At 39.1% G+C, this 23,324-nt stretch overlaps 1 protein-coding gene across 14 annotated transcripts in view; it reads right to left on the reverse strand.

Moving 5' to 3' along the window:
* rims1a (regulating synaptic membrane exocytosis 1a) overlaps positions 1–23,324 on the reverse strand; it is an 84,191-nt gene that overhangs the window by 33,835 nt on the left and 27,032 nt on the right. For all 14 annotated transcript variants that reach the window (XM_086046101.1, XM_086046091.1, XM_086046088.1 and 11 more), the window contains exons 5-10: positions 12,192–12,460; positions 9,626–10,314; positions 1,963–2,003; positions 950–1,063; positions 725–824; positions 90–213 (exon numbers count right to left, since the gene is read on the reverse strand). In XM_086046101.1, the coding sequence (XP_085902227.1) occupies positions 90–213; positions 725–824; positions 950–1,063; positions 1,963–2,003; positions 9,626–10,314; positions 12,192–12,460 (1,337 nt within the window). The remainder of the gene's footprint in view (positions 1–89; positions 214–724; positions 825–949; positions 1,064–1,962; positions 2,004–9,625; positions 10,315–12,191; positions 12,461–23,324) is intronic.

Below are 23,324 nucleotides of genomic sequence, written 5' to 3' on the forward strand. Positions count from 1 at the left end.
ATTATCTTTGAATTGTGTTTTTGTGTGTACATATTCTATCACATGAGCTGTCTTTAAAAATCCCATTAGTTTAGAAACATACAACTTACCCAATAGGCCGGGATACAACTAGCTCAACTTGAGGCTCTGCTTGAGATTCCAGGATGATGTTGTAAACTTCCTTCATAGTGGCTCCTGGTAACAGTTTCCCATTCCACTGCAAAACTTCATCCCCTGAAATTAAATGTTTTGTAATAGTAGGTGTGAAAGTGATTTTATGTGATTAGCATTCCAGAATTAGTATTAGATTGTTAAATCTCACTTCAATATCATGGCATAAGATGAACATTTCTAAAAAGGCTAAGTTGAGCAATGCACTGTACATTTTGAAGACATTTTTCAGTTTACCCACATTATTAGTTTTTTTGTAAAAACTACAAATTCCCAACAACAACAGAAAATTAAAAGGAATCATGACCGATGTTAATAATGTTGAAATTGCAGTTTCATTTTGATAGTGTGTGTAAATATTGTCAGATGGTGTTATGTGCAAAGCATATAGTAATTGCAAGGAATATTGAATATATGTATTGTATACATATATTGTATATGTACTGTTATAGTGCATTTCAATTCGACTGAGAGTTGTATTTTATATTAAATAAATAAATAATCTGGTGGCATCCTGAAGACTTGATTAATTGGGCTTTTTTTGTATTTTTAAGGCCTCAAAGTTTCAGTGTACCTGCTCTCAGGTGTCCTACCACATCAGCCAGGCTGCCCTTCTTGACCTTGGTGATGAAGGCACCTAATCTCCCTGACTCTGTTATTCTACCTCCAACCACCTACAAAGAGAAGCAGGCATGCCATGAGGAACATGAAATATATGAAACGCATTTGTAGAGGCTCCTTAAGCAATAACTTTTATCTTGTGAGTGTGTATGCCGTAACTGTTTGTTTCCACCCTGACCTTTAATCCCAGCAGAGCCCCAGCTTCTTTTGGCATGGTTGTGCTCCTCTTACTAAGGGTGATTCTGCCAATCAGATGGTCACCCTCCTTGGATGGTTGCCAGGTTACAGGATGCTGAAACAAAAACCAGGAGCTGGCTGGATTTAGAACTGTGAGATGATACACTAAGATACATTAAATAGTAACAATAAGCAACATGTCAACAATAGAGAAACACTACTATATTTCTTATGCTTAATACCACAGTGTATGCTTTTCAAAATAGAATTGGACAAAAATGTAAATTTTAATTTGAAATTTGAAGTAAATTATTGGCGCTCGGCTTGTTGTCTTTTAAATGAATTATTATATATATATATATATATATATATATATATATATATATATATATATATATATATATATATATATAAAAAATGTCTCCAATGTCAAACCCACGAGAAGCTTCGCCCAGCGAAAACTGCATTCCCAGAGAATATGTGGAGAGGATTAAATAGGACAGGAAAATTGAACCAATTCTTCTGTATATGTGTTACTCACCAATAGATGGACTATCGGGTGTTAACTGAAAATTGCAGGTGTTTGTTTACATTCAAACTGCGCTTGTTTGCATTCACATGTGCAGTAGCTTGAAGCACACGTGAGTACTGTCATGCACACTAGGATTGCGAGACAATTTCAGTATCCTGGCCATAGTCATATGCGCTCTCTGTTCCCTCCTAATGGTCATTGGAGAAATTCAATATGAGCCTCTCTTTCATCTACTAACAGTTTCACGCAACATGATTGGGTAACAAGAGGGAATACAACTCTCCACCCCCTGTACGTGGAAGGTAAATGTAAAACAAGCTCGCATGCATTTTAATAATAAAATAATACTTTACTTAGTTATCTATGATTGCATATTATTTCGATTATTGTCTTTTGTGTTCTATTCAAAGCACATTGTTATAGCTGTGGTTGTTGTTATATTGCTTTAGAAATAAAGTTGAGTTCAGTGTAGAAATACTTACATGCCACACAGTGGGGTCATGAGGGTAGCATTCCCAGTCGCCTGCAAGAGGAAGATGAAAATCGATAAAGTGACGGTGAGACAACCTTTACAATATACGCTTAACTAGTGTGGATAGGCCTACCGAACTGGGTAAAACCTACACAAAAGCAAATCCTAAGTCATTCTTGCCAAATTCAGAACATTGCTTGTAATACATTATCAATGGGATTACAATGCACTGAATATTCAGTCTTAGATATGTACTTTTATGTATTGTAACTTGCATGGAGTGTGAGAAAGCCATTTTAGGAGCTGCTTGTTACTCAAAAAAAAAGAATAAATAATCACTGTTACATCATGAACATTACTCTAACATGGCTCAAGTAATAAATACAGTGAAGAAACTCTCATCAAAGGGTTATTTGATTCACCATGACTACTTTGTATCCAAGTCACAACTAAGGTTATTGCAGATAACGCAACTAATAAAATAAAATTGAAAAAAAAAAATAGAAAACAGAAATTTAGGAAATAAAATAATGAAAATTATCATTTTTAAATAAAAGACAATAGCTAACTGAAGTTACAGTGTCATTTATAAAGATAACTGTAATTATAGCGAAAACGTCATTAGTTTTCATCCTCGGCAAAATCATGCATGAGCTTTTTCAAATGTATTTGTTTTGGTATTGCTGTAAGTCAGAAGAAGGAAGGTTAACCAGTCATTTGACAATTGCACTTTACTTTATTACGCAATACTTAGTGTAGCGATTACTAACACCTTTCCGGATTTGCCGTTCCATTAAGACACAAAAGGACTCCTTTGTGGTCACCTTCCAAAGAGTACCAGGGAGTCTGCTACATCTCCGAGGCGGGGGGATAAGAACCCCCTCCCGGGAATGGGAACATTACACTGACAAATGACCACAGTTAACCACCAGAAATTCAATAAATTTGTGTACAAGCTTCAAAGGAGGACACACCTCATGAGGCCTCCTTTGTTTATGTTGACCCTTGCTGAACCATACTCTTGTCTGGTCAAACATCTAGGATCAAGTGCCAACACAAACCAGACACCAATTTGACATTTGACACCCAGCTCAATGGTCTTGCTCTGGTGACCCCGAAAGGAGGGTACAGTAACATCCTCCGGACAGAGCTAACTTCTTTTTACAGTTACCTTTGTCGGATGTCGTTAAATTTTGGAGTAAATGTTATATTGTTTTTTTGTTTTTGTTTTACTAGGAACATGGGTTTAACTACATTTACACAACAGTAAAAATGTAAATATTTTACTAGAAAAATTGTAAATTACACTGCATGTAAATGTGAGCAAATAAACTTGAAAAGTCACCAGATTGACGCACAGTCTACACAGAATGTCCAAAAAATGCTAACCATTAAAGTCTATGTCATTGCTGGTTAAAGAGGAAGCCAACCCAGAAATGTTCTTTACAATAATATGTTCTATGTGTCTCCACTAGTGAAATCACAGCATTCTGATTATTATTGTGTTTGTGGAATATTAGTTAAGGAGTAAAATCCACCCATCAGTTTTGGCCATTTTGCCACTTGCTGTCGACAGAAAATGACAGAAAACAGGTGAGCCGTGATTGGTCGTTACCTGAGCCCAGAGCAGCTGTGATGTCATTTTCAGATGACACAAAGTGGCAAAATGCCACCCCATGGGATGGTTAAAAATGGGTGGATTAAATCTTACTCCACAAACGCAATATTTATCAGAATGCCTTGTTTTGACTGGTGGAGGCTAATACAACATATTACTTGACTTGACTATTAGTTGACTTCCCTTTAAGGGAAACAAATCATGCTATTTGTTACTGATTGAAGCAGCCTTGATTATTTTTGTCAATTGGCATGAGAAGCTCTGAAAAAAATAAAAAAAAGAAAATATTCAATATAATATTTCAGACTGAAGAAAAATATTATTCAGGGATTCTTCCAGCTGTACTTTCTTCTGTACACATGTGCAGGGAGGCGTTTTTGAAATGTGTGCAGCACTTCAACGCCATTGTTATGACATGTAGTAAAATAAGGGTAAAACAGAGCCAAGCATTCCTAGGAGCAGGCAGACAATGAGGAGAATGGGTTGTGACAACTTATAGTGGCATTACGTAATCTTAAAACAAACTATGTTCTCAGTTTCATAACTCAAGCATGAATGTAATTCTGCGCAATGTTGAGAATGTTACGTGTGCAGTCGTAAAAAGGCCCGGCCACATAGAGTCAGGACCCCATGGTTGGAGATACAAGTAAATTACTAATATATGCAAATATGTATAATATACAATCAGATCACTAGTGATTATCCAATCTTCAAATTACTGTGACAATGTTCGCTTTTCAGTGTTTGACCTGGTAGTGGTTAAGAAGATGTTTTTACATAGCAGGCGCTATACTGACAATATAAGACTGACAGCATATTTGAGTGTGCGTGTGAGTGTTTCCATTGTGATCTCACAATGATTTTAAAAAGTCAAATGATTTAAAAGCCTGCGTGCCTCTCCGCTGCCAGCAACCGCATCTCATAATTGATCCTGTCTTAGTCTCAAGCTAAAAAAGGAAGCAGTGTCTTGCTGCCTTGTTGGAGTGTATACAGTAAAACCTGCTCTGACAAAAACTCAATGTCAAAATACTCGGTGTTTGACTTGGATGTCGCAGGCATGTTTAAGTCGGCACTGTTTGTGTAACCTGAAATATTGACTCTGCCTTGTAAATTGATGCATTATCTTGAATATACAGTGGAACAGGGGCGACACTAGGTCTTATGGACGAGGGGTGCTGAGCCCCCAGGGGATGTACAGGATGTGAGTGAGTGCAAAGCGCGAGCACTAAGTTTCACAAGCAGCTAATGAAGACTGATAACACTGTGTACAAGTCAACATCAGATGAGAAGTGTTATTTCAGTTTGTTTTTTAATACAGTACACAAACACAGGAAGTATGTGTACAGCATTAACCACACAAAAAAATGTATTCGATCAACAAAAAAATTACAGAGAAACGTTTCCCTTTGAGAAGTTCATCATGTAATCAAAATTGAATTAACAGCTGCAATCACCAGCTACTTGGTGGGTGGAAGCATCAAAGAATGCCTTCTGTTTATGAAGGTGGCAAATTGGTCTGTTACTATGTTGTGACTCTGCACAGAAACATGACTTTGGCTCACAACACAATAAATGTTTGCTCCGAAATACTTTTGAAGTCATAGACAGGGCAAGGTTCTACTATGGCACCCCCATCTGTCCGTGATTAAACATAAACTTACCCCATTTTTTTTTTTTTTCTAATGACGATCGTTTTTAGTTTGGACACTTGAATGTCGGTGGGATGTTGATTAGCAATTTACTGCAGTTTAAAATGTCATGTCATGTCATCTTCCAAACCGCTTATCCGAAACAGGGTCGCGGGGAGTTGCTGGAGCCTATCCCAGCCGTCAATGGGTGAAGGCAGACTACACCCCGAACTGGTCGCCAGCCAGTCGCAGGGCACATATAGACACTGTCACTGAGCGGGAATCGATCCCACGCTGCCCGCACACAACTCGGGCGTGTGTACCACTACACTATCAGCGGACCGGCAGTTTAAAATGATATGGTAATAATACAAAAGTTTGAGTATTTATACTACTAGTGCTTATAATAATAATAATGATTATGCTAATATTGATAACAACGTGTGATGTAAAGGTTAAACTCATTAAATGCTTTAGACAATTCTAACCAATACAACATCCAACTAGGATCAGGACCCTATTTATAAAGTGAATTAGACTATTAATAGCAGGAAAAAAAACGTTGCCTGTCAGATGTAAATGCTATCAACAAATAATAAAAGCGTACATAGGGAATCTAAAGTAGACACCATGTTGAGTACAGTTAATCTCTAGAAATTATTTTAAGATCTCCTTTGCGACCCAGCTACATTAAACAAAAAACGTTGAAACGTTTTTTCTTCTCCCCAATATCCGTTTTGGCGGCCCCTGGAATCCCTGGCGTTTGCCTATTTGCCCCAATGGTCGCAGATTATATTTTGGCACAAATGTGCCTAAATGATTCAAAAAAAGCATTACTCAATGATGTTTGAATTTAATACCGGTAATAACAGTAATATTCAATTAGTAGTCTTAAAAATGTCTGGAACAGGCTAATTCATCTTCTATTTATCTCTTGGATCTCTCCTCTTTCTACTCATTACTTCCCTAAAAATAATCTAATGTTTTATAAATCTAATATGATGCACCTTGCCTGAAATGTTTCATATTTCATATCCATATTGAGTTCGATATTATTCCTAGAGATTTCTGCATCACAAACGGCTCCATCTGTGAAATCCTTTTGACTCACATTTCTAGTCTTGTAGATATCACTTTGCTTTTTGCTCTCTCAACTCATTTACTGATTCCTGTAGTTCAATATGGATGGAGGATTGATATTATTTGTCCATTATTATCATTGTTGTTGTTATTATCATCCACTGATGACGACCATAAATGAATGAGCTCAGCTCCTTTTTAATGGTGTGAATTTATGCATTGAGCTTCAGCCCCCCCCCAACCTAAGTGGCCTAACAATGCCATTGCAGTGGAACTTCTGATGTCAAAATCCCCTGAATTTCAAAACAGAACATTTGAAAAGAAAGTAAATTTGAAGGCTTCCACATCATCGTTGTGAATTTGAATAATTGTTTGTCCATATGTGCCTTGTGATTGGCTGGCTACGAAGTCAGCAAGTATGGGCTTCAACTAGCCTGCCACCCTAAAGAGTAAAAAGTAAATGGATGGTGTATTTGGAGCTTGTCTATTTAAAACAAAAGACCGGCAAAAAGACTCTCAAACGTATCATTTTGTGTGATGGACACTCGTCGCTATTATTCAAGTGGTATGGAATTTACTGTACATTGTAATTTATGTAAGAAATACAGTACCAAAAAAATACATTGTTATCACAATCAAAGCCAAACTTTCAAAAACAATAAATGGCAAGTTTAAGTATGCATATCATTTGTACTTACAGTACTTTATCTAAATGTAGGGAGGAGCTTAATGATTATTTTAGAGGCTTTTGAAACACTTTGTAAGCCACTCCTCGGTCTGATCAAAATAACAAGCTCTGAAGGTAATTCATACTAAAAACATTGAACTACTTACAATTAGACATTACACAGCTCAACACACTATATTTCTAAAACACAAGAGTCAGCCTTTCTCTGAGAACTGACTGATCGGTTATATGAGCAGCAACATCCCCGGTTCTTCGAAGCATTATTAAAATTAGTAATGATATGGTTTCATTTCGTGCTATTGCTGTTCAATGCTCAGCAATGAGCTGTAGTTTTAAAGAATGATGAATGAGCAGTGATGTGACATCACCCCAGTTGGAAATAACAATGTTAGAGTGTAAACAGCCATGTCTTCTTAGGCTTGAGGACATAGTTTGCTATGTGAGGCCACACAAGGTCAACAATGGAATCAAATGGGGTCAAACGGATGTATCACAAACACACGAACATGCACACACATGTACACTCTCAGAGGAACTGTCACCGCCAACTCACTCCCTTAGGGCCAAGATGAAAACAATATCATATGACACTCAGCAAAGCATTTAGACACACTAAAACACACAGTCTAACACACACTTGTTAACATGCACACTGGTCACAATGACAGTCAGGCTGCTGGCGCTGGCCTGAAGCATAGATTGTGTGTAAAGCCCAGCAAATGTGCTAAGCACTGCAGTACAAACAAGATGGACAGAGAATAAATGTGGCATTTAAAATCATCTGCAGGTTGAACATGACATTTGTACTCATGTCACACTAGCTTTCATGAAAGGTAGAGATGGGAAATCCAGGTCCAGAAAGTAAAAACCCTGCCACAGTTTGGCTTTAGCCACAGGTGCTTCGGCTCAACCGGCAGGTAAACCAGATCAGTTGATAAAGCCAAACTGTGGCAGGGTTTTTACTTTCTGGACAATGCTGAGTTGCCGGTCACGGCAAAATGACGACTGCCTGGATTTAAAATTGGTCCAAAAGGTTTCAGAAAATGGATGTATGGATTGTTGGAAGAACACCAGGGGTTCTGGGTTCGACAGTGGACGGTGAGGGATCCTGGAGGTTAAAGTAAGTTTAAACTTAAAGTTTTTCTGCATTGCAGCCAGCGCAGGGGTGCTCCAGTCCAGTCCTCAATGCCCCTATCCAGCCTGTTTTCCATCTCTCCCTGCCTGCAACAAATCTGATTCAAATGATCCGCTCATCAGCAAGCTTTGCACAAGCCTGATAATGATCGTGATCAATTGAATCAGGTGTGTTGCAGGCAGGGAGGGATGGAAAACAGGCTGAATAGGGGCTCTTGAGGACTGGACTGGAGCACCCCTGGGTTAGGGCATTGGAATGTTTTCAAAAAAGTAATTTTGCGGTTTGGTAAAGCGCTTTGGACAACATATGGTGTAGATAAAGCACTCTAAAAGTGCACTTCATTTACCATTTACCATTGTGATAAAATTGGATGTTTCATTTTATGACATGTTTCTTTGCAAAACTGCAAGTAGTAACCCATTCGAACTTGGTTAAAAGGTAAGGTCGAAGTTTGCAGACGGAAATGCAAACGTAAGCCTGTTTAACCCATTCAAGCCTAAAGTGCCTGACTCAACAGCTCCCCAAAACCTAAGGTCATCTTTGGAATTACCCTTGAAAAACTGAAGTTTTCCCAGAAATTCAACACTTGCAAAATCTCAGCTCCTGTAGCAGATAGAAACATCATTCCAAAAGAACTTGAGAGCTTAGACATGTTTTTCACACAGGCTCGAGTTTACTGTTTCAATCGAATATGTAAAAATAAAGTGTCAGTGCAAGAGAAGCGCTATTTTTAATTTTTAAAAATCAAGTGGTAATTACCATCCTCTCTTCTGTTACAAAGACATTGATAGTCTTTGTCTACAAACAATACAAACTACAACAAAATATTTTAACCATATATCACATTCGACTGGTTCCAATGGTTTAAAGTCCACAAGCGCGTCGACTATATCACTGCCGTGACTCATTTCAGAACTCCCACGATCAACGGCATCCTCCATTATGACTCCAAATAATTCTGGAACATCCTCCGTGGGCTCACGACGTCGTCACATGTATATTCTGAAGCATTTCATTGGTTAAGATAAGATAAACAGACCGCACATTTTTAGTATTCACCCCCCAAAATATACAAAAGAATATTGAAAAATTAAAAATAAAAGTCAGCGACTATGGTGCCAAACCGTGAGTATGCGGGGGTCAGCTGTAGTTTAGCTTTTTTATTGTGGCCTACATTTGGCTTGTGAGTAGCTTCAGTGTAGTTAAGATAAATTTAATGTAGAACAGCTTGTAACTGAGTTTGATCAATTAATTAGAAATGTGAAAGAAGAACTTTCTTTCAAGTTTGTTAAGTAGCCAAGCTTCAGGCATTTTAGCAAGAAGGAATGGACAGCTGTTAGAGAGGCTTGTCTTTATACAGTGACTTTAAAATAATTGTAGTTCATTATATTTACTATTGAATATAGATTACTTTCTGATAATGTTGTTTGCAAGGTTTTAATTGTCCTTTCAATCATGAGTGATCCCACTTCTGGCTGTCACACATATTAGGTGACACTAACGACACAAATGAAGAAGTCTCACCTCTCTCGCTCACACTTTCGATCTCAGCATCCTCACAACTGCTGTATTCAGGTGTGGTCCCTCCCTCTTCTTCTGAGCTGCTGACACTGGTCTGCCTCTTGCCTCCGGCCCCCAGCCCTCGCTTCGATTTGTAGGGTCTGGGTGGTGGTGGACGTAAAGATTCCGATTGATCTGAGCTGAGTGAATCATTGCGTAGCATGCTGTCAGCCTTGTTCCTTTTGGTTCGTTTCACTACATGTCCCTGATCAGGAGCTGATCCAGGCCCTGAACTCAGAGGTTCTCTGAGTTGAGGGGTGTGGTCTTGTTGCACAAGGGTGTGTTCACACAGTCCACCGGCAGTCCTCTGTCCAGACACTATACCATCCCTCACCTCCACCATAATTCCTGTTGCAATGCCTTGTACTGATACAGCAAGGCCCCGGCCTCCAGAAGGGACTGGCCCTGATTGATGAGGGGGGCCACCACTGTGGCCCATGTGTTGGTAGCCCCCCTCTTGTGTCCGTTTCAACCCACCACTTCCTCCTACTGGATCAATCTCCAAAGAACGTCCTTTTGTGAGCCGCCGGCTTTCTCTGTGCTCCCTGGATTCACCCCGTAGGTCTCGGTCCATGGAAACCTGGGTCTGCAGCATGGATTGGCCTGACCTGCGCTCTCCCCGACCAGTTCCTCCACCGCCTCTTCCATTTCTCCTAGTAGAATGAATATGTGCAAGGAGACCAAAAGAATAAAACTATCAACGAAAAAGCATGTTTGGGGGTTTTGTAGACTCTTATCTAACTAACTGTCATCCCTGATGTAGACCTGGTCTTTTTTTTTGTACACATGAGGATTGAGGTAGTTCATCAGCTGTTAAAGCATTGCATTGACCAGTCATAAATCTTGAAAAACCATTGTCACTAATTGGGGAAGATCCCGGAGTTCTTCCGAGTAGATATTGTAAGGATTTTTCAAAAGACTAGACGAAAATACAAACCAAATTGAAACCAAAATGTATCTGTTTCACACATTAGATTTGCTTAAATAATGTACAGCATACTGCAGGGGTGTCACAACAACAAAAACTGAATCAGAAAATCAGTTTTTATTTAAAAGTGCATTGAATCAAACCGTTCCACTTACATACATATTGAATTGTCTATTATTGAAGAGAGGTATATCAGTGAATGGGCTCTTGACTGCCTCTCAATGGTGGCATTTTGCTCCTCAGATTTGAGACAGTGCAAGTACATTTTTCATCTACTCTCACCCATGCAAATTTGGTGATTTATTTTTTCTTCAAATTACTATTTAATATTATTAGTATTTTTTAAAAGGACAATGTGTAGGAAACCGTTCCACTTTAAAATATATCAAGATACATATTGAATTCTCTATTATTGGAGAGAGATATATCTCTGAATGGGCTCTTGACTGCCTCTCAATGGTGGCATTTTGCTCCTCAGATTTGAGACAGTGCTAGTACATTTTTCATCTATTCACACCCATGCAAATTTGCTGATTTATTTTTTCTTCATATTACTATTTAATATTATTAGTATTTTTTTAAATGTGTAGGATTCCGTCCCATCTAAGTGGTCAACTAATAGAATACAACGACCTAAAATGGAAGCGCGTGCATTTTGTGCCTCCGAGAGACCTCACATCAGAAGCCTACCAACAGTTTCTTCAGCAGAGGTGCAAGAAAAATGTCATCATAAATGACTTCTAGTATGCCCTCAAGTCATGAAGTAAGTGCATTGCATTTGTTACACATGCAGTAGTCATGATGCTTAGGAACTACGCTCGCTAAGTTTATCTCCTTCGAGTCCCCTTAGCACAAAGATGGCAGCGAAACATGGCAGCCGCCTGTAGGGGAGGCGCGCCCCATATAATATAATAAGAGATTACTTCACCTACGATTATACAAAAATAATTACGTTGATGTGATAGAGCATATTTTTTGCATTTTGTTGAAATGAATAGTGGCTTTTTAAAATGAATGATCATTCAAAAATCTAAACATTCTACACATTGTCCCTTTAAATATTTTTTGTTGGTGACAAACCTCTGCTCCACAATACAGTAATTCATTTATTAGTAATGAAAGTGAAAATTAATGGAATGAACATTTAATTTACACGTTGACTTACAGTGTGCGCCCCTAAATTTTCTACTAGTGCCCTCAAATTTTCAAGGTAAGAGCCACTGCGCTCCGAGCAATAAAGGTTCATCTGGACCCTTGCAAGTTAATTCATATTGTAAAATGACAAAAAGAAATTCATTGCATAGTAACGTACCATGATCGAATTGTAATTCCACCGAATTGAACCAAATCGCTCCACTTTAAAATGAAGCGTCCTTGAATAGTATCACAACCCATGTATCAAGATAGATATAGTTTCCTCTTTTATTGGAGGGATCCACACCACGGGTATACTATACAGTATATGAGATGCAATGCTACTTTGACAGGAGTTAAAAATATAAATTCAGAAAATCGAGCTTTGTTCCTTTAAAATTTATAAGATTCTCAAGTGACTTTTGGCATTGTTATTGGTTTTAAATGCAGTTTGGTTGCAAAACGTACGTGTCTCTTGGTGGTTCACTTCGTGACCGGACATCTGTTCCAGCTGTGCTCCCGGGTGCACTGGCTGGGTTGGGGTCTAGGGATGTTGTGGAGCCCGGTGGGGCTTGGGAGTGGGATCGGAGCTTCTTCTCACCAAGGGTTTGGCACACAGATGGCTCACTGATGGCTGAACCAAGACCAGTGGGCTTTCCTGACGGACCGGTGAACCATTCGCCTGGCTTGGTCAGTATTTCCTGTTGTTTTCGGCAGTTATTACAAACCCAGATGACCTGCAAAAGTAACAGTCTTATTTAGAGATTACACACAAATAGCAATTAGCAATTAGCAAATAGCATTTTTTTTTTTAATATTCAATGTATACTGTATATAACTTTGCAAAAATATGTCATTACAGAACTGTAAAACAACTACCAATCATGGAAGCTTCAGATGAACGACAAAGAGAAAATGTAACATTGCACTTCCTATCTGCACTGCAACTAATGAGAGAATTTGTTCCTGCTTCCAGCTGCCTCCTTTTTCCTTTTTTTTCATATTCTTCATCTGCAAACAAGTCTAAGTACCTTCCACCTGTTCATCACGTGAGACTCCACTGACCAAACTTAAGTCTAGCTTTGCAGCCCATTAAGGCTTCGGTTTGGTGAATACGAAAATTTAATGAACAGTAGCAAACTTTTTCATAAAGTCCTCCACCTTTCATTATAGTCATCATTACCACCTTCTCACACTTTCATTTAGGCTTGCTGAAGGATAGGATCTTGTAGTATGTTTCAATAGATGTACAGTAATTAAAAAACATTGTCCATACACATAAGTCCAGCATGAATTTTGTGTGTGTGTGTGTGTTGGAGTCAACGTATTAACCTCGATTTTGGTAAAAGAACTCCCAATTCATTTTATTATAGCCCCCTTCATGTTTTTAGACTGATTTAACAAGGTTTTTCGTCATCTACCCTCTAAACCAGAGATGTCCAAAGTCCGGCCCAGAAGCCAAACGCGGCCCTTGTACAAATTTCCACTGGCCCACAGCCTCTGGCTGTTGACTACAGTTTTATATTTCACAAGAAGATTGCAGCAGAGCTGTGGCCGCACTTTTGGGTGCTTTCGGAAATACGCTCCAAGCATGCTCTGCCTCTCTGAACACACCACTCTCAAACTTGTGTTAGGTGTCAGAGTGAACCCGTCGCTACATGACCTTTGTGTGGCCCTTTCTAGGCCATTTCTAAAACAGAGACTGTAGTGACGAAAAAGAAAGTTGACAGAGAGGGCCGTTGCTTCCAGGACAAGTGGAAATTGGCATATTCTTTCACTGAATTTCAAAACAACTGTTTCTGGCTAGCTCGCTCAGAGACTGTGGCTGTTTGCAGGGCATTCAATGTCAAGAGTCACTATCAGACAAAACATGCAAACTACAACAAGGTGACTGTTAACGAACGCTGTAAAAAATTAAAGAAACTTGAAGCTGAATAGTCCGCCCCAACTTATTTTAACCTCACCAAAACTGACCCTCTTTGCAAAAAGTTTGGACAAGCCTACAAACCAAAATTTGATGTGGTACCCCTAGAGGCGATCGGGAGTAATGCAGGCATTCCTCACGAATCGCTATTAATTACCTACCCTCGTATGAGTGACCCCCTATTCTTGCTTCACATGTGCGCTGCACACAGCAAACGTGTTGTATTAAGTAAATGCATTTTCATATTCTTGTCATATAAAGAAAGTGAAAAGTTTATTTGGCACATGTGGTTGATGGAGATTGAAAGAAAAATGTAACGAAAAAGTGAGACTGGAATGCAAGGCGAGCACACATGATGCCGTGTAATCATTGTCACAGAGGAACATTTCTTTCCGCTGAGTGTGCAGTTCACATGAGTTCAGGCAGCCTGAGCTGCCTTTGCTACCAATGCATAAAAACGCAAATGATCACACTTTGGCTGGCTCAGTCAAAAAAAAGTCAGAGCCCTCTGCTCCCCGTGTAATTCAGATCAATTTTTACAAAAAGTGAGTGTCAAAACTTTTATGTTTCAGTGTGTTTCTGTCAAGGATCACACTCTTGATGACTACAACACCGGTTTATTGAAAAGAATAAATAAGTTGCCGGTAAATAAACAAACAATAAGCAGAGAGCGTATGTCATTACTTGCCATCCCACAAGCCCTGGTGATTGGCTTAGCCATAGATAACATCAAAAGGTACAGTGGCCCATGTGTGATAAACAACATTTAACCAAATAATTTACGCTGAGTTAGGGAATTACGGCCACTTTGTCCTGCTTTTAAAATCTGTTACAATGTAATTGCACACAAGGATCTGTTGAAAATTTTAAGTAGTCATTTGGGACTAAAAACCAAAACTGCAATAGAAATTTGGAATGCGATTGTTGAAAAATGTAAATTGGAAAGAGGGACAAAGGTTTTAATCTGGTTCGCATTTGACGACAGGTTCATTCCTGGGGTAAATGATAAAGGGTAAACGTTTAGGCCTGGGGCTTGAAGTTCTTGTGACTTACGCATGTGACTGATTGACGATCCCAGGGGTCACCAACTCCGGTCCTCGAGGGCACTTGTCCTGCAGGTTTTCAATCTATCCCTGCTGTAACACACCTGATTCAAATGATCAGCTCATCAGCAAGCTCTTGAGAAGCCTGATAACGATCCTGATCATTTTAACAGGTGTGTTACAGCAGGGAGAGATTGAAAACCCTGCAGGACAGATGCCCTCGAGGACCGGAGTTGGTGACCCCTGGACTATCCAATGCACGGCCTACAATTAGCTAGTTGAAAGCTACTAAAATATTTTACTTGTGGACACATTTACTTGAAGAATAGAATGAGAACCAATACTACAAAAATAAAATCCAAATTTAAAAGTTATTGGAACCACTCGAATAATGGTTCAATTCAGTTCTCGTACCACTGCAAAATTAAAAAGTATTGTCAAATCAGTGCCTGTTTTGACAGGATTTACATTGCATGAAATCAATTTTGCAGATGTGTGCTGCAAACTTAAACATGGAAATTGTCAATTATTTGTTCTCTTTCTGGTGTCTAATATTTCATTTAATTTTAAGAAACCACAATGTTTTATTAGCCTGCTTAGATTTAAAAAAAGGCAAGTTACAGACCTGTGAAATGATGTAATGATCTGACATTTTTTTTTCAAGTTTCTAGTTCACTTGTCTGCCTTTCAATAGTTTCAGCAACTTACATAGTAACTTCTACAGCATTAAATTGCAGGTTGAAAATATGTCAGTTTTGAGGGATTGTGAGTGGCATGTTTCATTGTCTGACATCGGACAGAGTAGACCACTTAATTCCTTTAGAAAACAAATGGTGACAGATCAATAGCTATTAGTTACAACATTGACAGTTGATATTGACGACGAATGTGATTCCATCCCAGAATAGATATGATGAATCATTGTGCAAAAGAGGAAGTGCTGCACGAAGGCCCTGCAACATGAGCGCAGTCATAGTCATAAGCCCGCGTTTATATCAGATTCAGTGATGGAGGAAGTGGGGCTGGCCGTGAAATACAGACACACAGAGGATGGAGGAGGAGAGAGATGGGAGGTTAGAGTCAGTCCGTCTTCTCCAGCCACCAGGGTTCTCATTACTCCTGAACACTCCCCAATGACTATTTAAAGAGAACTAAAATAAAACACTCTGCCGTCTGCCATACACACCACCCCTTTTCCCCCCATCCTCTCCCTCCACTCACGCTCTCTCTCACCCCCTTCTCTTTCACGTCTCCCTCCTCCAGATTGCTTTTGATTAAAGCTACAAAAGCTGAGGAGAAAACAGCTTTACACCGACGCCACAGCTATATTTATCCTGCCAAACAGCCCAGCACCACCAGGGAAAACGGGAAAGTGTATTCAAATACACACACGCACACACACACGCACACGCACACGCACCCTCATGTGGGACACCATATCTTATTTGTTGAAAACATCCTCCATGTGATTTATGACGTGTATGCCTGCCGGATCGAAATATTTTTAATACGTTTGAATTACTAGGGAGGGTATCAGGAACTCATTGATTCAAAAAAATATTCAGTGAACTAACGTTCATCACAGGAGATCCAGACTTAACCGCGATAAGTGGAAATCGGTGATACAGAAATAACATGTAACATTTTATTTAAAAAAAATAATTGTAGTAAGTCAAAAAGGTTGTCTTTCTTGTATTTTTAATATAAACCTGCATTCTTATCTAGTATCTGCTGAACATAACTATTAAAGTAACTTATAATGTAACTTAGTTACTTTTAAAATCAAGTAGTCTAAAGTAACTAAGCTACTTTTTAAAGCAAGTGATAAGTAAAGTAACTCAGTCACTTTTCTCAAGGTAAATGCGGCAACACTGGTCTTCAAGAGGCAGAGCCCGATGGAAAGCACAGAGCTGGAGAGCTCAAAATATTATAAGTCTGCGTGTGAGTGTTTGGACATGAGCTGTGGCCAAGAGCAGCTGCTGCGTGAGTGTGCTCATTATGTTTATGTGTTTAACCGTTCCACTTTGTTCTGTTCCAGTTTTGAAAAAAAAAATGTGAAAAGTGCATAGGTGATGTTGGCTCTCTTTTCTTACAGCCAGGATTTGTGATGCAGACCAGTATGTAAAATGTGCTATGTATGTAGTGGTAAACCGCAATATAGCAGAAAAAGCACACTAGGTTGAGGAAGGATAGTCAGAAAATGGTAATATAAACGTGTAGTGTATCAATATTCATTTCAGTAAAATGTCAAATTTTTCCCAGCATTCTGTTGTACAAGCTTTCTCAATTGAATCATCCAACTGATATTGTCTGTCTTTATTATACTTGACACCAATTGGTTAAATGTGTTCGAGAAAATATCAACTTGTACACTTGAAGGCAAAAAAAAATTGATTGTGATTTTTAAAATTTTTTAATGATGATATTTTTGAATATTTGCATATTACGCAGCAGGACAATATTTGATGATGGATGTTAAGAAAAGCTCATTGCTGCATGACATGAAACTTTGCATTGTGTTCATTATGATGTCTAATGCAGTGATTCTCAACCAGTATGCCGTGGCACATTAGAGTGCTGTGAGAGATCATCAGATGCGCCGCGGGAAATGATCAAATGTCAATTATTTTGACAAAAAAATATGTTTTCTAATTTAAAAAAAAAATTTTGTTCATTTATATATACCAATCACGTATAGAAACAGGCAAAACAATAAACTGTTCTTCCACAAGATGACAGAAGATACATAATGACTCTGTACATCCACCTTTTGTGAATCATTTTGCTTAATTGGAGTCCCGTGAGATTTTCTCCAATGTGGAATATGTGCCTTGGCTCATACTGATCAAATGTATTAGTATACAGTAGTTATTTTAAATAACAATTTGAATAACTTCATGTTGACTGCTGGAATTCTCATTTTAGGTGTTGTGAACAAACCTCACAAGCAAAATTAAATTATTGCATCTGTTGTAAAAAGCCAACAAGTGATTGAATGTGAATCACAACCCTATGATGACTTCCAGTGAAGTGACACATGAACGAATTTGGGAGAAAAAGACGTGTTACAAAAACATGCTACTCCTTTCTTTTTAACTTTCTATGTCTTCTAACTTCTGATTATTCTGTTTGCATGTGTGGTGGCTATTTGCAAATGCGATCAGTTCAGGAGTAGGAGTAACCGACAGAAATATCAATGTGATTAGGGAGAGTGATCCGTCCATTCATTTTCTATACATCTTTATTAGGGTCGCGGACAAACTAGAGTCTTATCCAACTGAGGAAGAGTAAACCCGGGACTGGTCATCAATCAGTTGCAGAGCACATACAAAGAAATAGCCATTCATACTCACATTCACACCTACATGGAATTTAGAATGTTAATTTAACCTAAAAAGCAGGTTTTGGGGATGTGGGATTAATCCGCAGTATTTTTAAGAAAACTCTCGCAAGCAAAGGGAAAAAATGTGAACTCCACAAAGAAAGCCAAAATCTTTTGACAGTTACAGTGGGTCAGAAGAAAAATTTTGTAGGGAGTATTTCACACAACAAATGACCATAATGCTGCAGACATGGATATTGTAATCCCAAATTGTAGATTACATCGATGGTGAGGCAGAACTATACAAGCACACAAATAGAAACACATGCACAAAAAAAATGGTGACAACATCAAATACATATACATGTACAGGCAACAATGAGCATATGTGGTATGTGATCCACATACACATGCGCGCACATGCACACACACGATGCTGACACAACTGCAGCAGCAGCGTGTCACATCACCGTAGTAAGATCCCCTGAGATCAGTTTGTGAGTGAAGGCGAACTACAGAGAGAATAGCTTCTCCATAGATGGAAACTAGGACACAAAGCCCGTGTGTGTTTGTTTGGCGTCCTGCAGCATCTGTGCCTGTGTGCACCAATATGTGCGTCCGTGCGCATGTGTGTGTGGGTGGGTGTGCATGTGTGTTGGGGTGCGCGTATGTGTGTGACGGGGGGTAAAGGAGGTCTGCAGCCATATACAGTATGTGTATCAGTGCTCATATGTACATTATATGAAACATGTGGTGCTTGTGTATTTCCTGTAGAGAAATGCAATTTTTACGCACAATTTGTGGTATGAATTTAAAAAGCAATTACTTAATAAAATGTTTTCCACATCGTTGTGTTGTATGTGCATGTGTATGAAATAAGGAGAGGTGGGCATTCAGTCACACTGATGGATCGCTCTGTCAGTCCGTCACTGACATACGCCCGTTTTGATGACGAATGATGGGACACTTTTTAAAAATGACGGACTAGTGAATGACGGAAGTGGGTTTTCATCCATAAGTGTAATCGTTATTAACCGTTGTGGACTGACTGACTGACTGTCACTGATGGTTTTTCGAGCGCGTGGGGGGACAGACTGACGGACTGACGGACTTCTGACGGACTAACTGATGGAATTCTGACTGACAGACTGATGATGCAACAAGTTTGTACACTTGGATTTGGGGATCCTCTGCCATTCTTCTTTGCAGATCCTCTTCAGTCCTGTCGGGTTGGATGGTGACCGGTGGTGGACAGCCATTTTCAGGTCTCTCCAGAGATGCTCAATCGGGTTTAGTCAGGGATCTGGCTGGGCCAGTCAAGAATGGTCACAGATTTGTTCTGAAGCCACTCCTTTGTTTTTTAGATGTGCGCTTCGTGTCATTGTCCTGTTGAAAGGTGAACCTTCAGCCCAGTCTGAGGTCCTGAGCACTCTGGAAGAGGTTTTCCTCCAGGATACCTCTGTACTTGGCCGCATTTGTCTGTCCTTCAATTGCAACCAGTCGTCCTGACCCTGCAGCTGAAAAACACCCCGACAACCCAGAACATGATGCTCCTATCACCATGTTTCACTGCAGAGATTGTATTGAGCAGGTGATGAGCAGTGGCTGGGTTTCTCCACACATATCACTTAGAATTATCACCAAAAAGTTCAATTTTGGTCTCATCAGACCAGAGAATCTTATTTCTCATAGTCTGGGAGTCCTTCATGTGTTTTTTCTGCAAACTCTATGCAGGCTTTCATCTGTCTTGCACTGAGGAGAGGCTTCCGTCGGGCCACTCTGTCATAAAGCCCCGACTGGTGGAGGGCTCCAGTGATAGTTGACTTTGTGGAACTTTCTCCATCTACCTACTGCATCTCTGGAGCTCAGCCACAGTGATCTTTGGGTTCTCCTTTACTTCTCTCACTAGGGCTCTTCTCCCACGATTGCTCAGTTTGGCTGTACAGCCAGGTCGAGCAAGAGTTGTGGTCATCCCAAAATTCTTCCATTTGAGGATTAGAGGCCACTGTGCTCTTAGGAACCTAAGTGCGGCAGAAATTCTTTTGTAACCTTGGCCAGATCTGTGCCTTGCCACAATTCTGTCTCTGATGTCTTTGGACAGTTTCTCAAGATTTATGTAAATATCTTTTCCAAGCTTTGTAAAAAAATGTAGTTGAAAACCACGATTAATCGCAATCAATTATAGATAATTTTGCGATTAATTAGTTAAAAAATTGTAATCGCTTGACAGCACTAATATATATATATATATATACACATATATATATATATATATATATATATATATATATATATATATATATATATATATATATATATATATATATACACATATATATATATATATACATATATATACACACATATATATATATATATATATATATACATATATATACACACATATATATATATATATATATATATATATATATATATATATACACACATATATATATATATATATATATATATATATATATATTAGGGGTCAAGTGGTACGCTTAAATCATGGCTCGGTTTCTTGAAACTTTGATTCGGTATATTTTCGGTGCAAAACCACTTCATTTTGAAAAGATGAACGGTACATTTTGTAGAAAAAATAAATAAAAGCGAACCATTCGGATGATATTCTAAGAAATTACAGCAGGATAAAAAAATACACTAACAATAATTCAAAATACACTCACAATAATTCAAGTTAAAGACAAGTTGTCATTGCAGTACATGTATACACTTTTTGTGATGAAAAAAAAAACATAATAGTTACAATGCCAACTATATTAACGGACTCAGGCTTGTTTGCATATGCCATAATAATGCCATTTAATCCATGCATTTATGATTTATCACGGCTTCTGGCGTACTGCCTGCTCATCTGCGCCCCCACTCTCCTACTTGTCCGTGTGAAAACCCGCCTACTCGCGCGTAAGCTCGCGTTGATAATAAAAGCTGATCAGAAACGGTACGCAAGTGGACCGAACCGAACATGTCGCACCAAAATGTATGAATACACCCACGTATACATCATATACCGGCGCCGACCAGAGATTAAGCCACATCCATCCATCCATTATCTGTACCGCTTCTCCTCACAAGGGTCGCGGGGCGTGCTGGAGCCTATCCCAGCTGTCTTTGGGCAGTAGGGTCTTTGGGCAGTAGGCGGGGGACACCCTGAACTGGTTGCCAGCCAATCGCAGGGCACACAGAGACAAACATCCGCACTCACAATCACACCTAGGGGCAATTTAGAATGTCCAATCAACTTACCATGCATGTTTTTGGAACGTGGGAGGAAACCGGAGTGCCCGGAGAAAACCCACGCAGGCACGGGGAGAACATGCAAACTCCACACAGGGAGGCCGGAGCCAGGATCGAACCCACGACCTCTGAACTGTGAGGCGGACGTGCTAACCAGTCGACCACCGTGCCGCCGATTAAGCCACACGCAAAAATTAATACAAGTTTATTAAAAATACCCTTCAAGCCTGAATTAAAAATAAAAGAGCATTTTGAGTATAAAATGACTCTGTAGTTATATTGATTCAATCGATCGATGACTTAGAAAAAAAAGGTGCTTTGTCGATATGTGGCCGGCATCGATGTGCACCAGTTCAGTGCCTATCAACGTAGCAAGATCGCGGCGCAGGCACATCGATACATCGACTAGATAGATGTGTAACCTTGTCACATTCCCAATTAAAGCGAGTCCATGCCCATTGTTCGTTATTTTGAATCTTGTATTTGCTTTGGACTTTGTTGATTTAAAGCGTTTGATTATCTCCATTTTTGTTCTTTAGAGAATTAATTCTTTTTGACACTCCTCGCCTCCCTGCCTGCCTGCATTTGGTCCTCCATTTACCATGTTAATCCTAAATCGTGACAGTGCAGCAAGTCTGAAATTGAGGAAAACATTTGTATTTTGACTTTGATGTATTTTTACAATCCTATTATCTACATGTGCCCTGCTCACTGGCGACCTCTGCCCAATGCCAGCTGATACATACATGCTCATTCACAGTCTTTCGCTTTCCCATTCTGTTCAATTTTATTATTTTGGTTGAAAATACATTTATTCATTTGTTTAGACAATTATCATGTAAAATTGTGTTAACAAAACAATTAAAATTAGAAAATGAAGAATAATCAATTTGCTGATACTGTATTGAAAAATTGGTCAGATTTCTATCCCTAGTTCCTACATTTGCTGCCTTCTTTAAAGCTAACCATAAGTCATAATTGCCCCTGTTTTGCGCCATACAGATATATCAGTCCTGTTTTATCACTGCAGTAAAACATCCAGCAATGCTTTTATAAAGTATGAATGATCAAGTTTCAAGTTCCTATCACCTGCAGTCACAGTCCGTCACTTACTGTATTGATCACCAGAGTCATCAACAACATCCAGTATCCACTCAAGCAGACAGTTTGTCATATAACACTCCCAGGCTACATTATACTTTCTACTAATGCATTTGATCAAGCAGAAACACATCAAATACTTGCCACTTATCGGAAGAGAAAAAAATCCACATTTGGTCAAAAGCAAGAAAGGAGGTGGAGGGGTGGGAACAGGAAGTAGTAGCAGCCAATGACAGCTTGACGTATGGCACCGGCAGCATGCGACTGTGGGCGTCTATAAATCCTGAGCTAAGGATGAAAGACTGCCACAAAGGAGATTAGTGTCCACAGCAGCTAATGAGGTACTACATCAGCACACCACAGCTCTCTCGCAACACAAAACACACACACATACAGTACATGTACAGTACACATTCACAGACATTGATGGCTAATACAGAGTAACACAGTACAGTAACAACAGTTCAAACAAATCATTCCCAGAAATACTGTTCAATGCATGGTTTGCACATCTATGAACAGTGTTGCCACAGTTATCATGAAAAAGTAACATGGTTACTTTACTGATTACTAGATTTTAAAATTAACTACATTAGATCACAAGTTACTTCAACAGTTACGTTCAGCAGATACCGACAACCCTGCTTGACAAAAATGACACCCAGTTTTGCCCAAACATTTATATTGGCATTTAAGGTCATTTGAAACGTGCAGTGTAAATCCAGCCCGAGTCTCTGCTGGTAAAAGTGGCACTACCATTTTTTCGGACTACAAGTCGCTCCAGCATATAAATCGCATCAGTCAAAAAATTCATCATGAAGGAAAAAAAACATAAGTCAAAGGATAGGTACCACATTTCACATTTGAACAGGTTCGGTTCCGATTCTCTGTACCTGGGAATTGATACAGGTACTCATCAGTACCAATTTTCTGTACTTTTTTTCAGTTTT

Source organism: Filicampus tigris, chromosome 11, assembly GCF_054856515.1.
Source record: "Filicampus tigris isolate MCC_2025a chromosome 11, RoL_Ftig_1.0, whole genome shotgun sequence".
In the NCBI taxonomy this organism is placed as follows: domain Eukaryota; kingdom Metazoa; phylum Chordata; class Actinopteri; order Syngnathiformes; family Syngnathidae; genus Filicampus; species Filicampus tigris.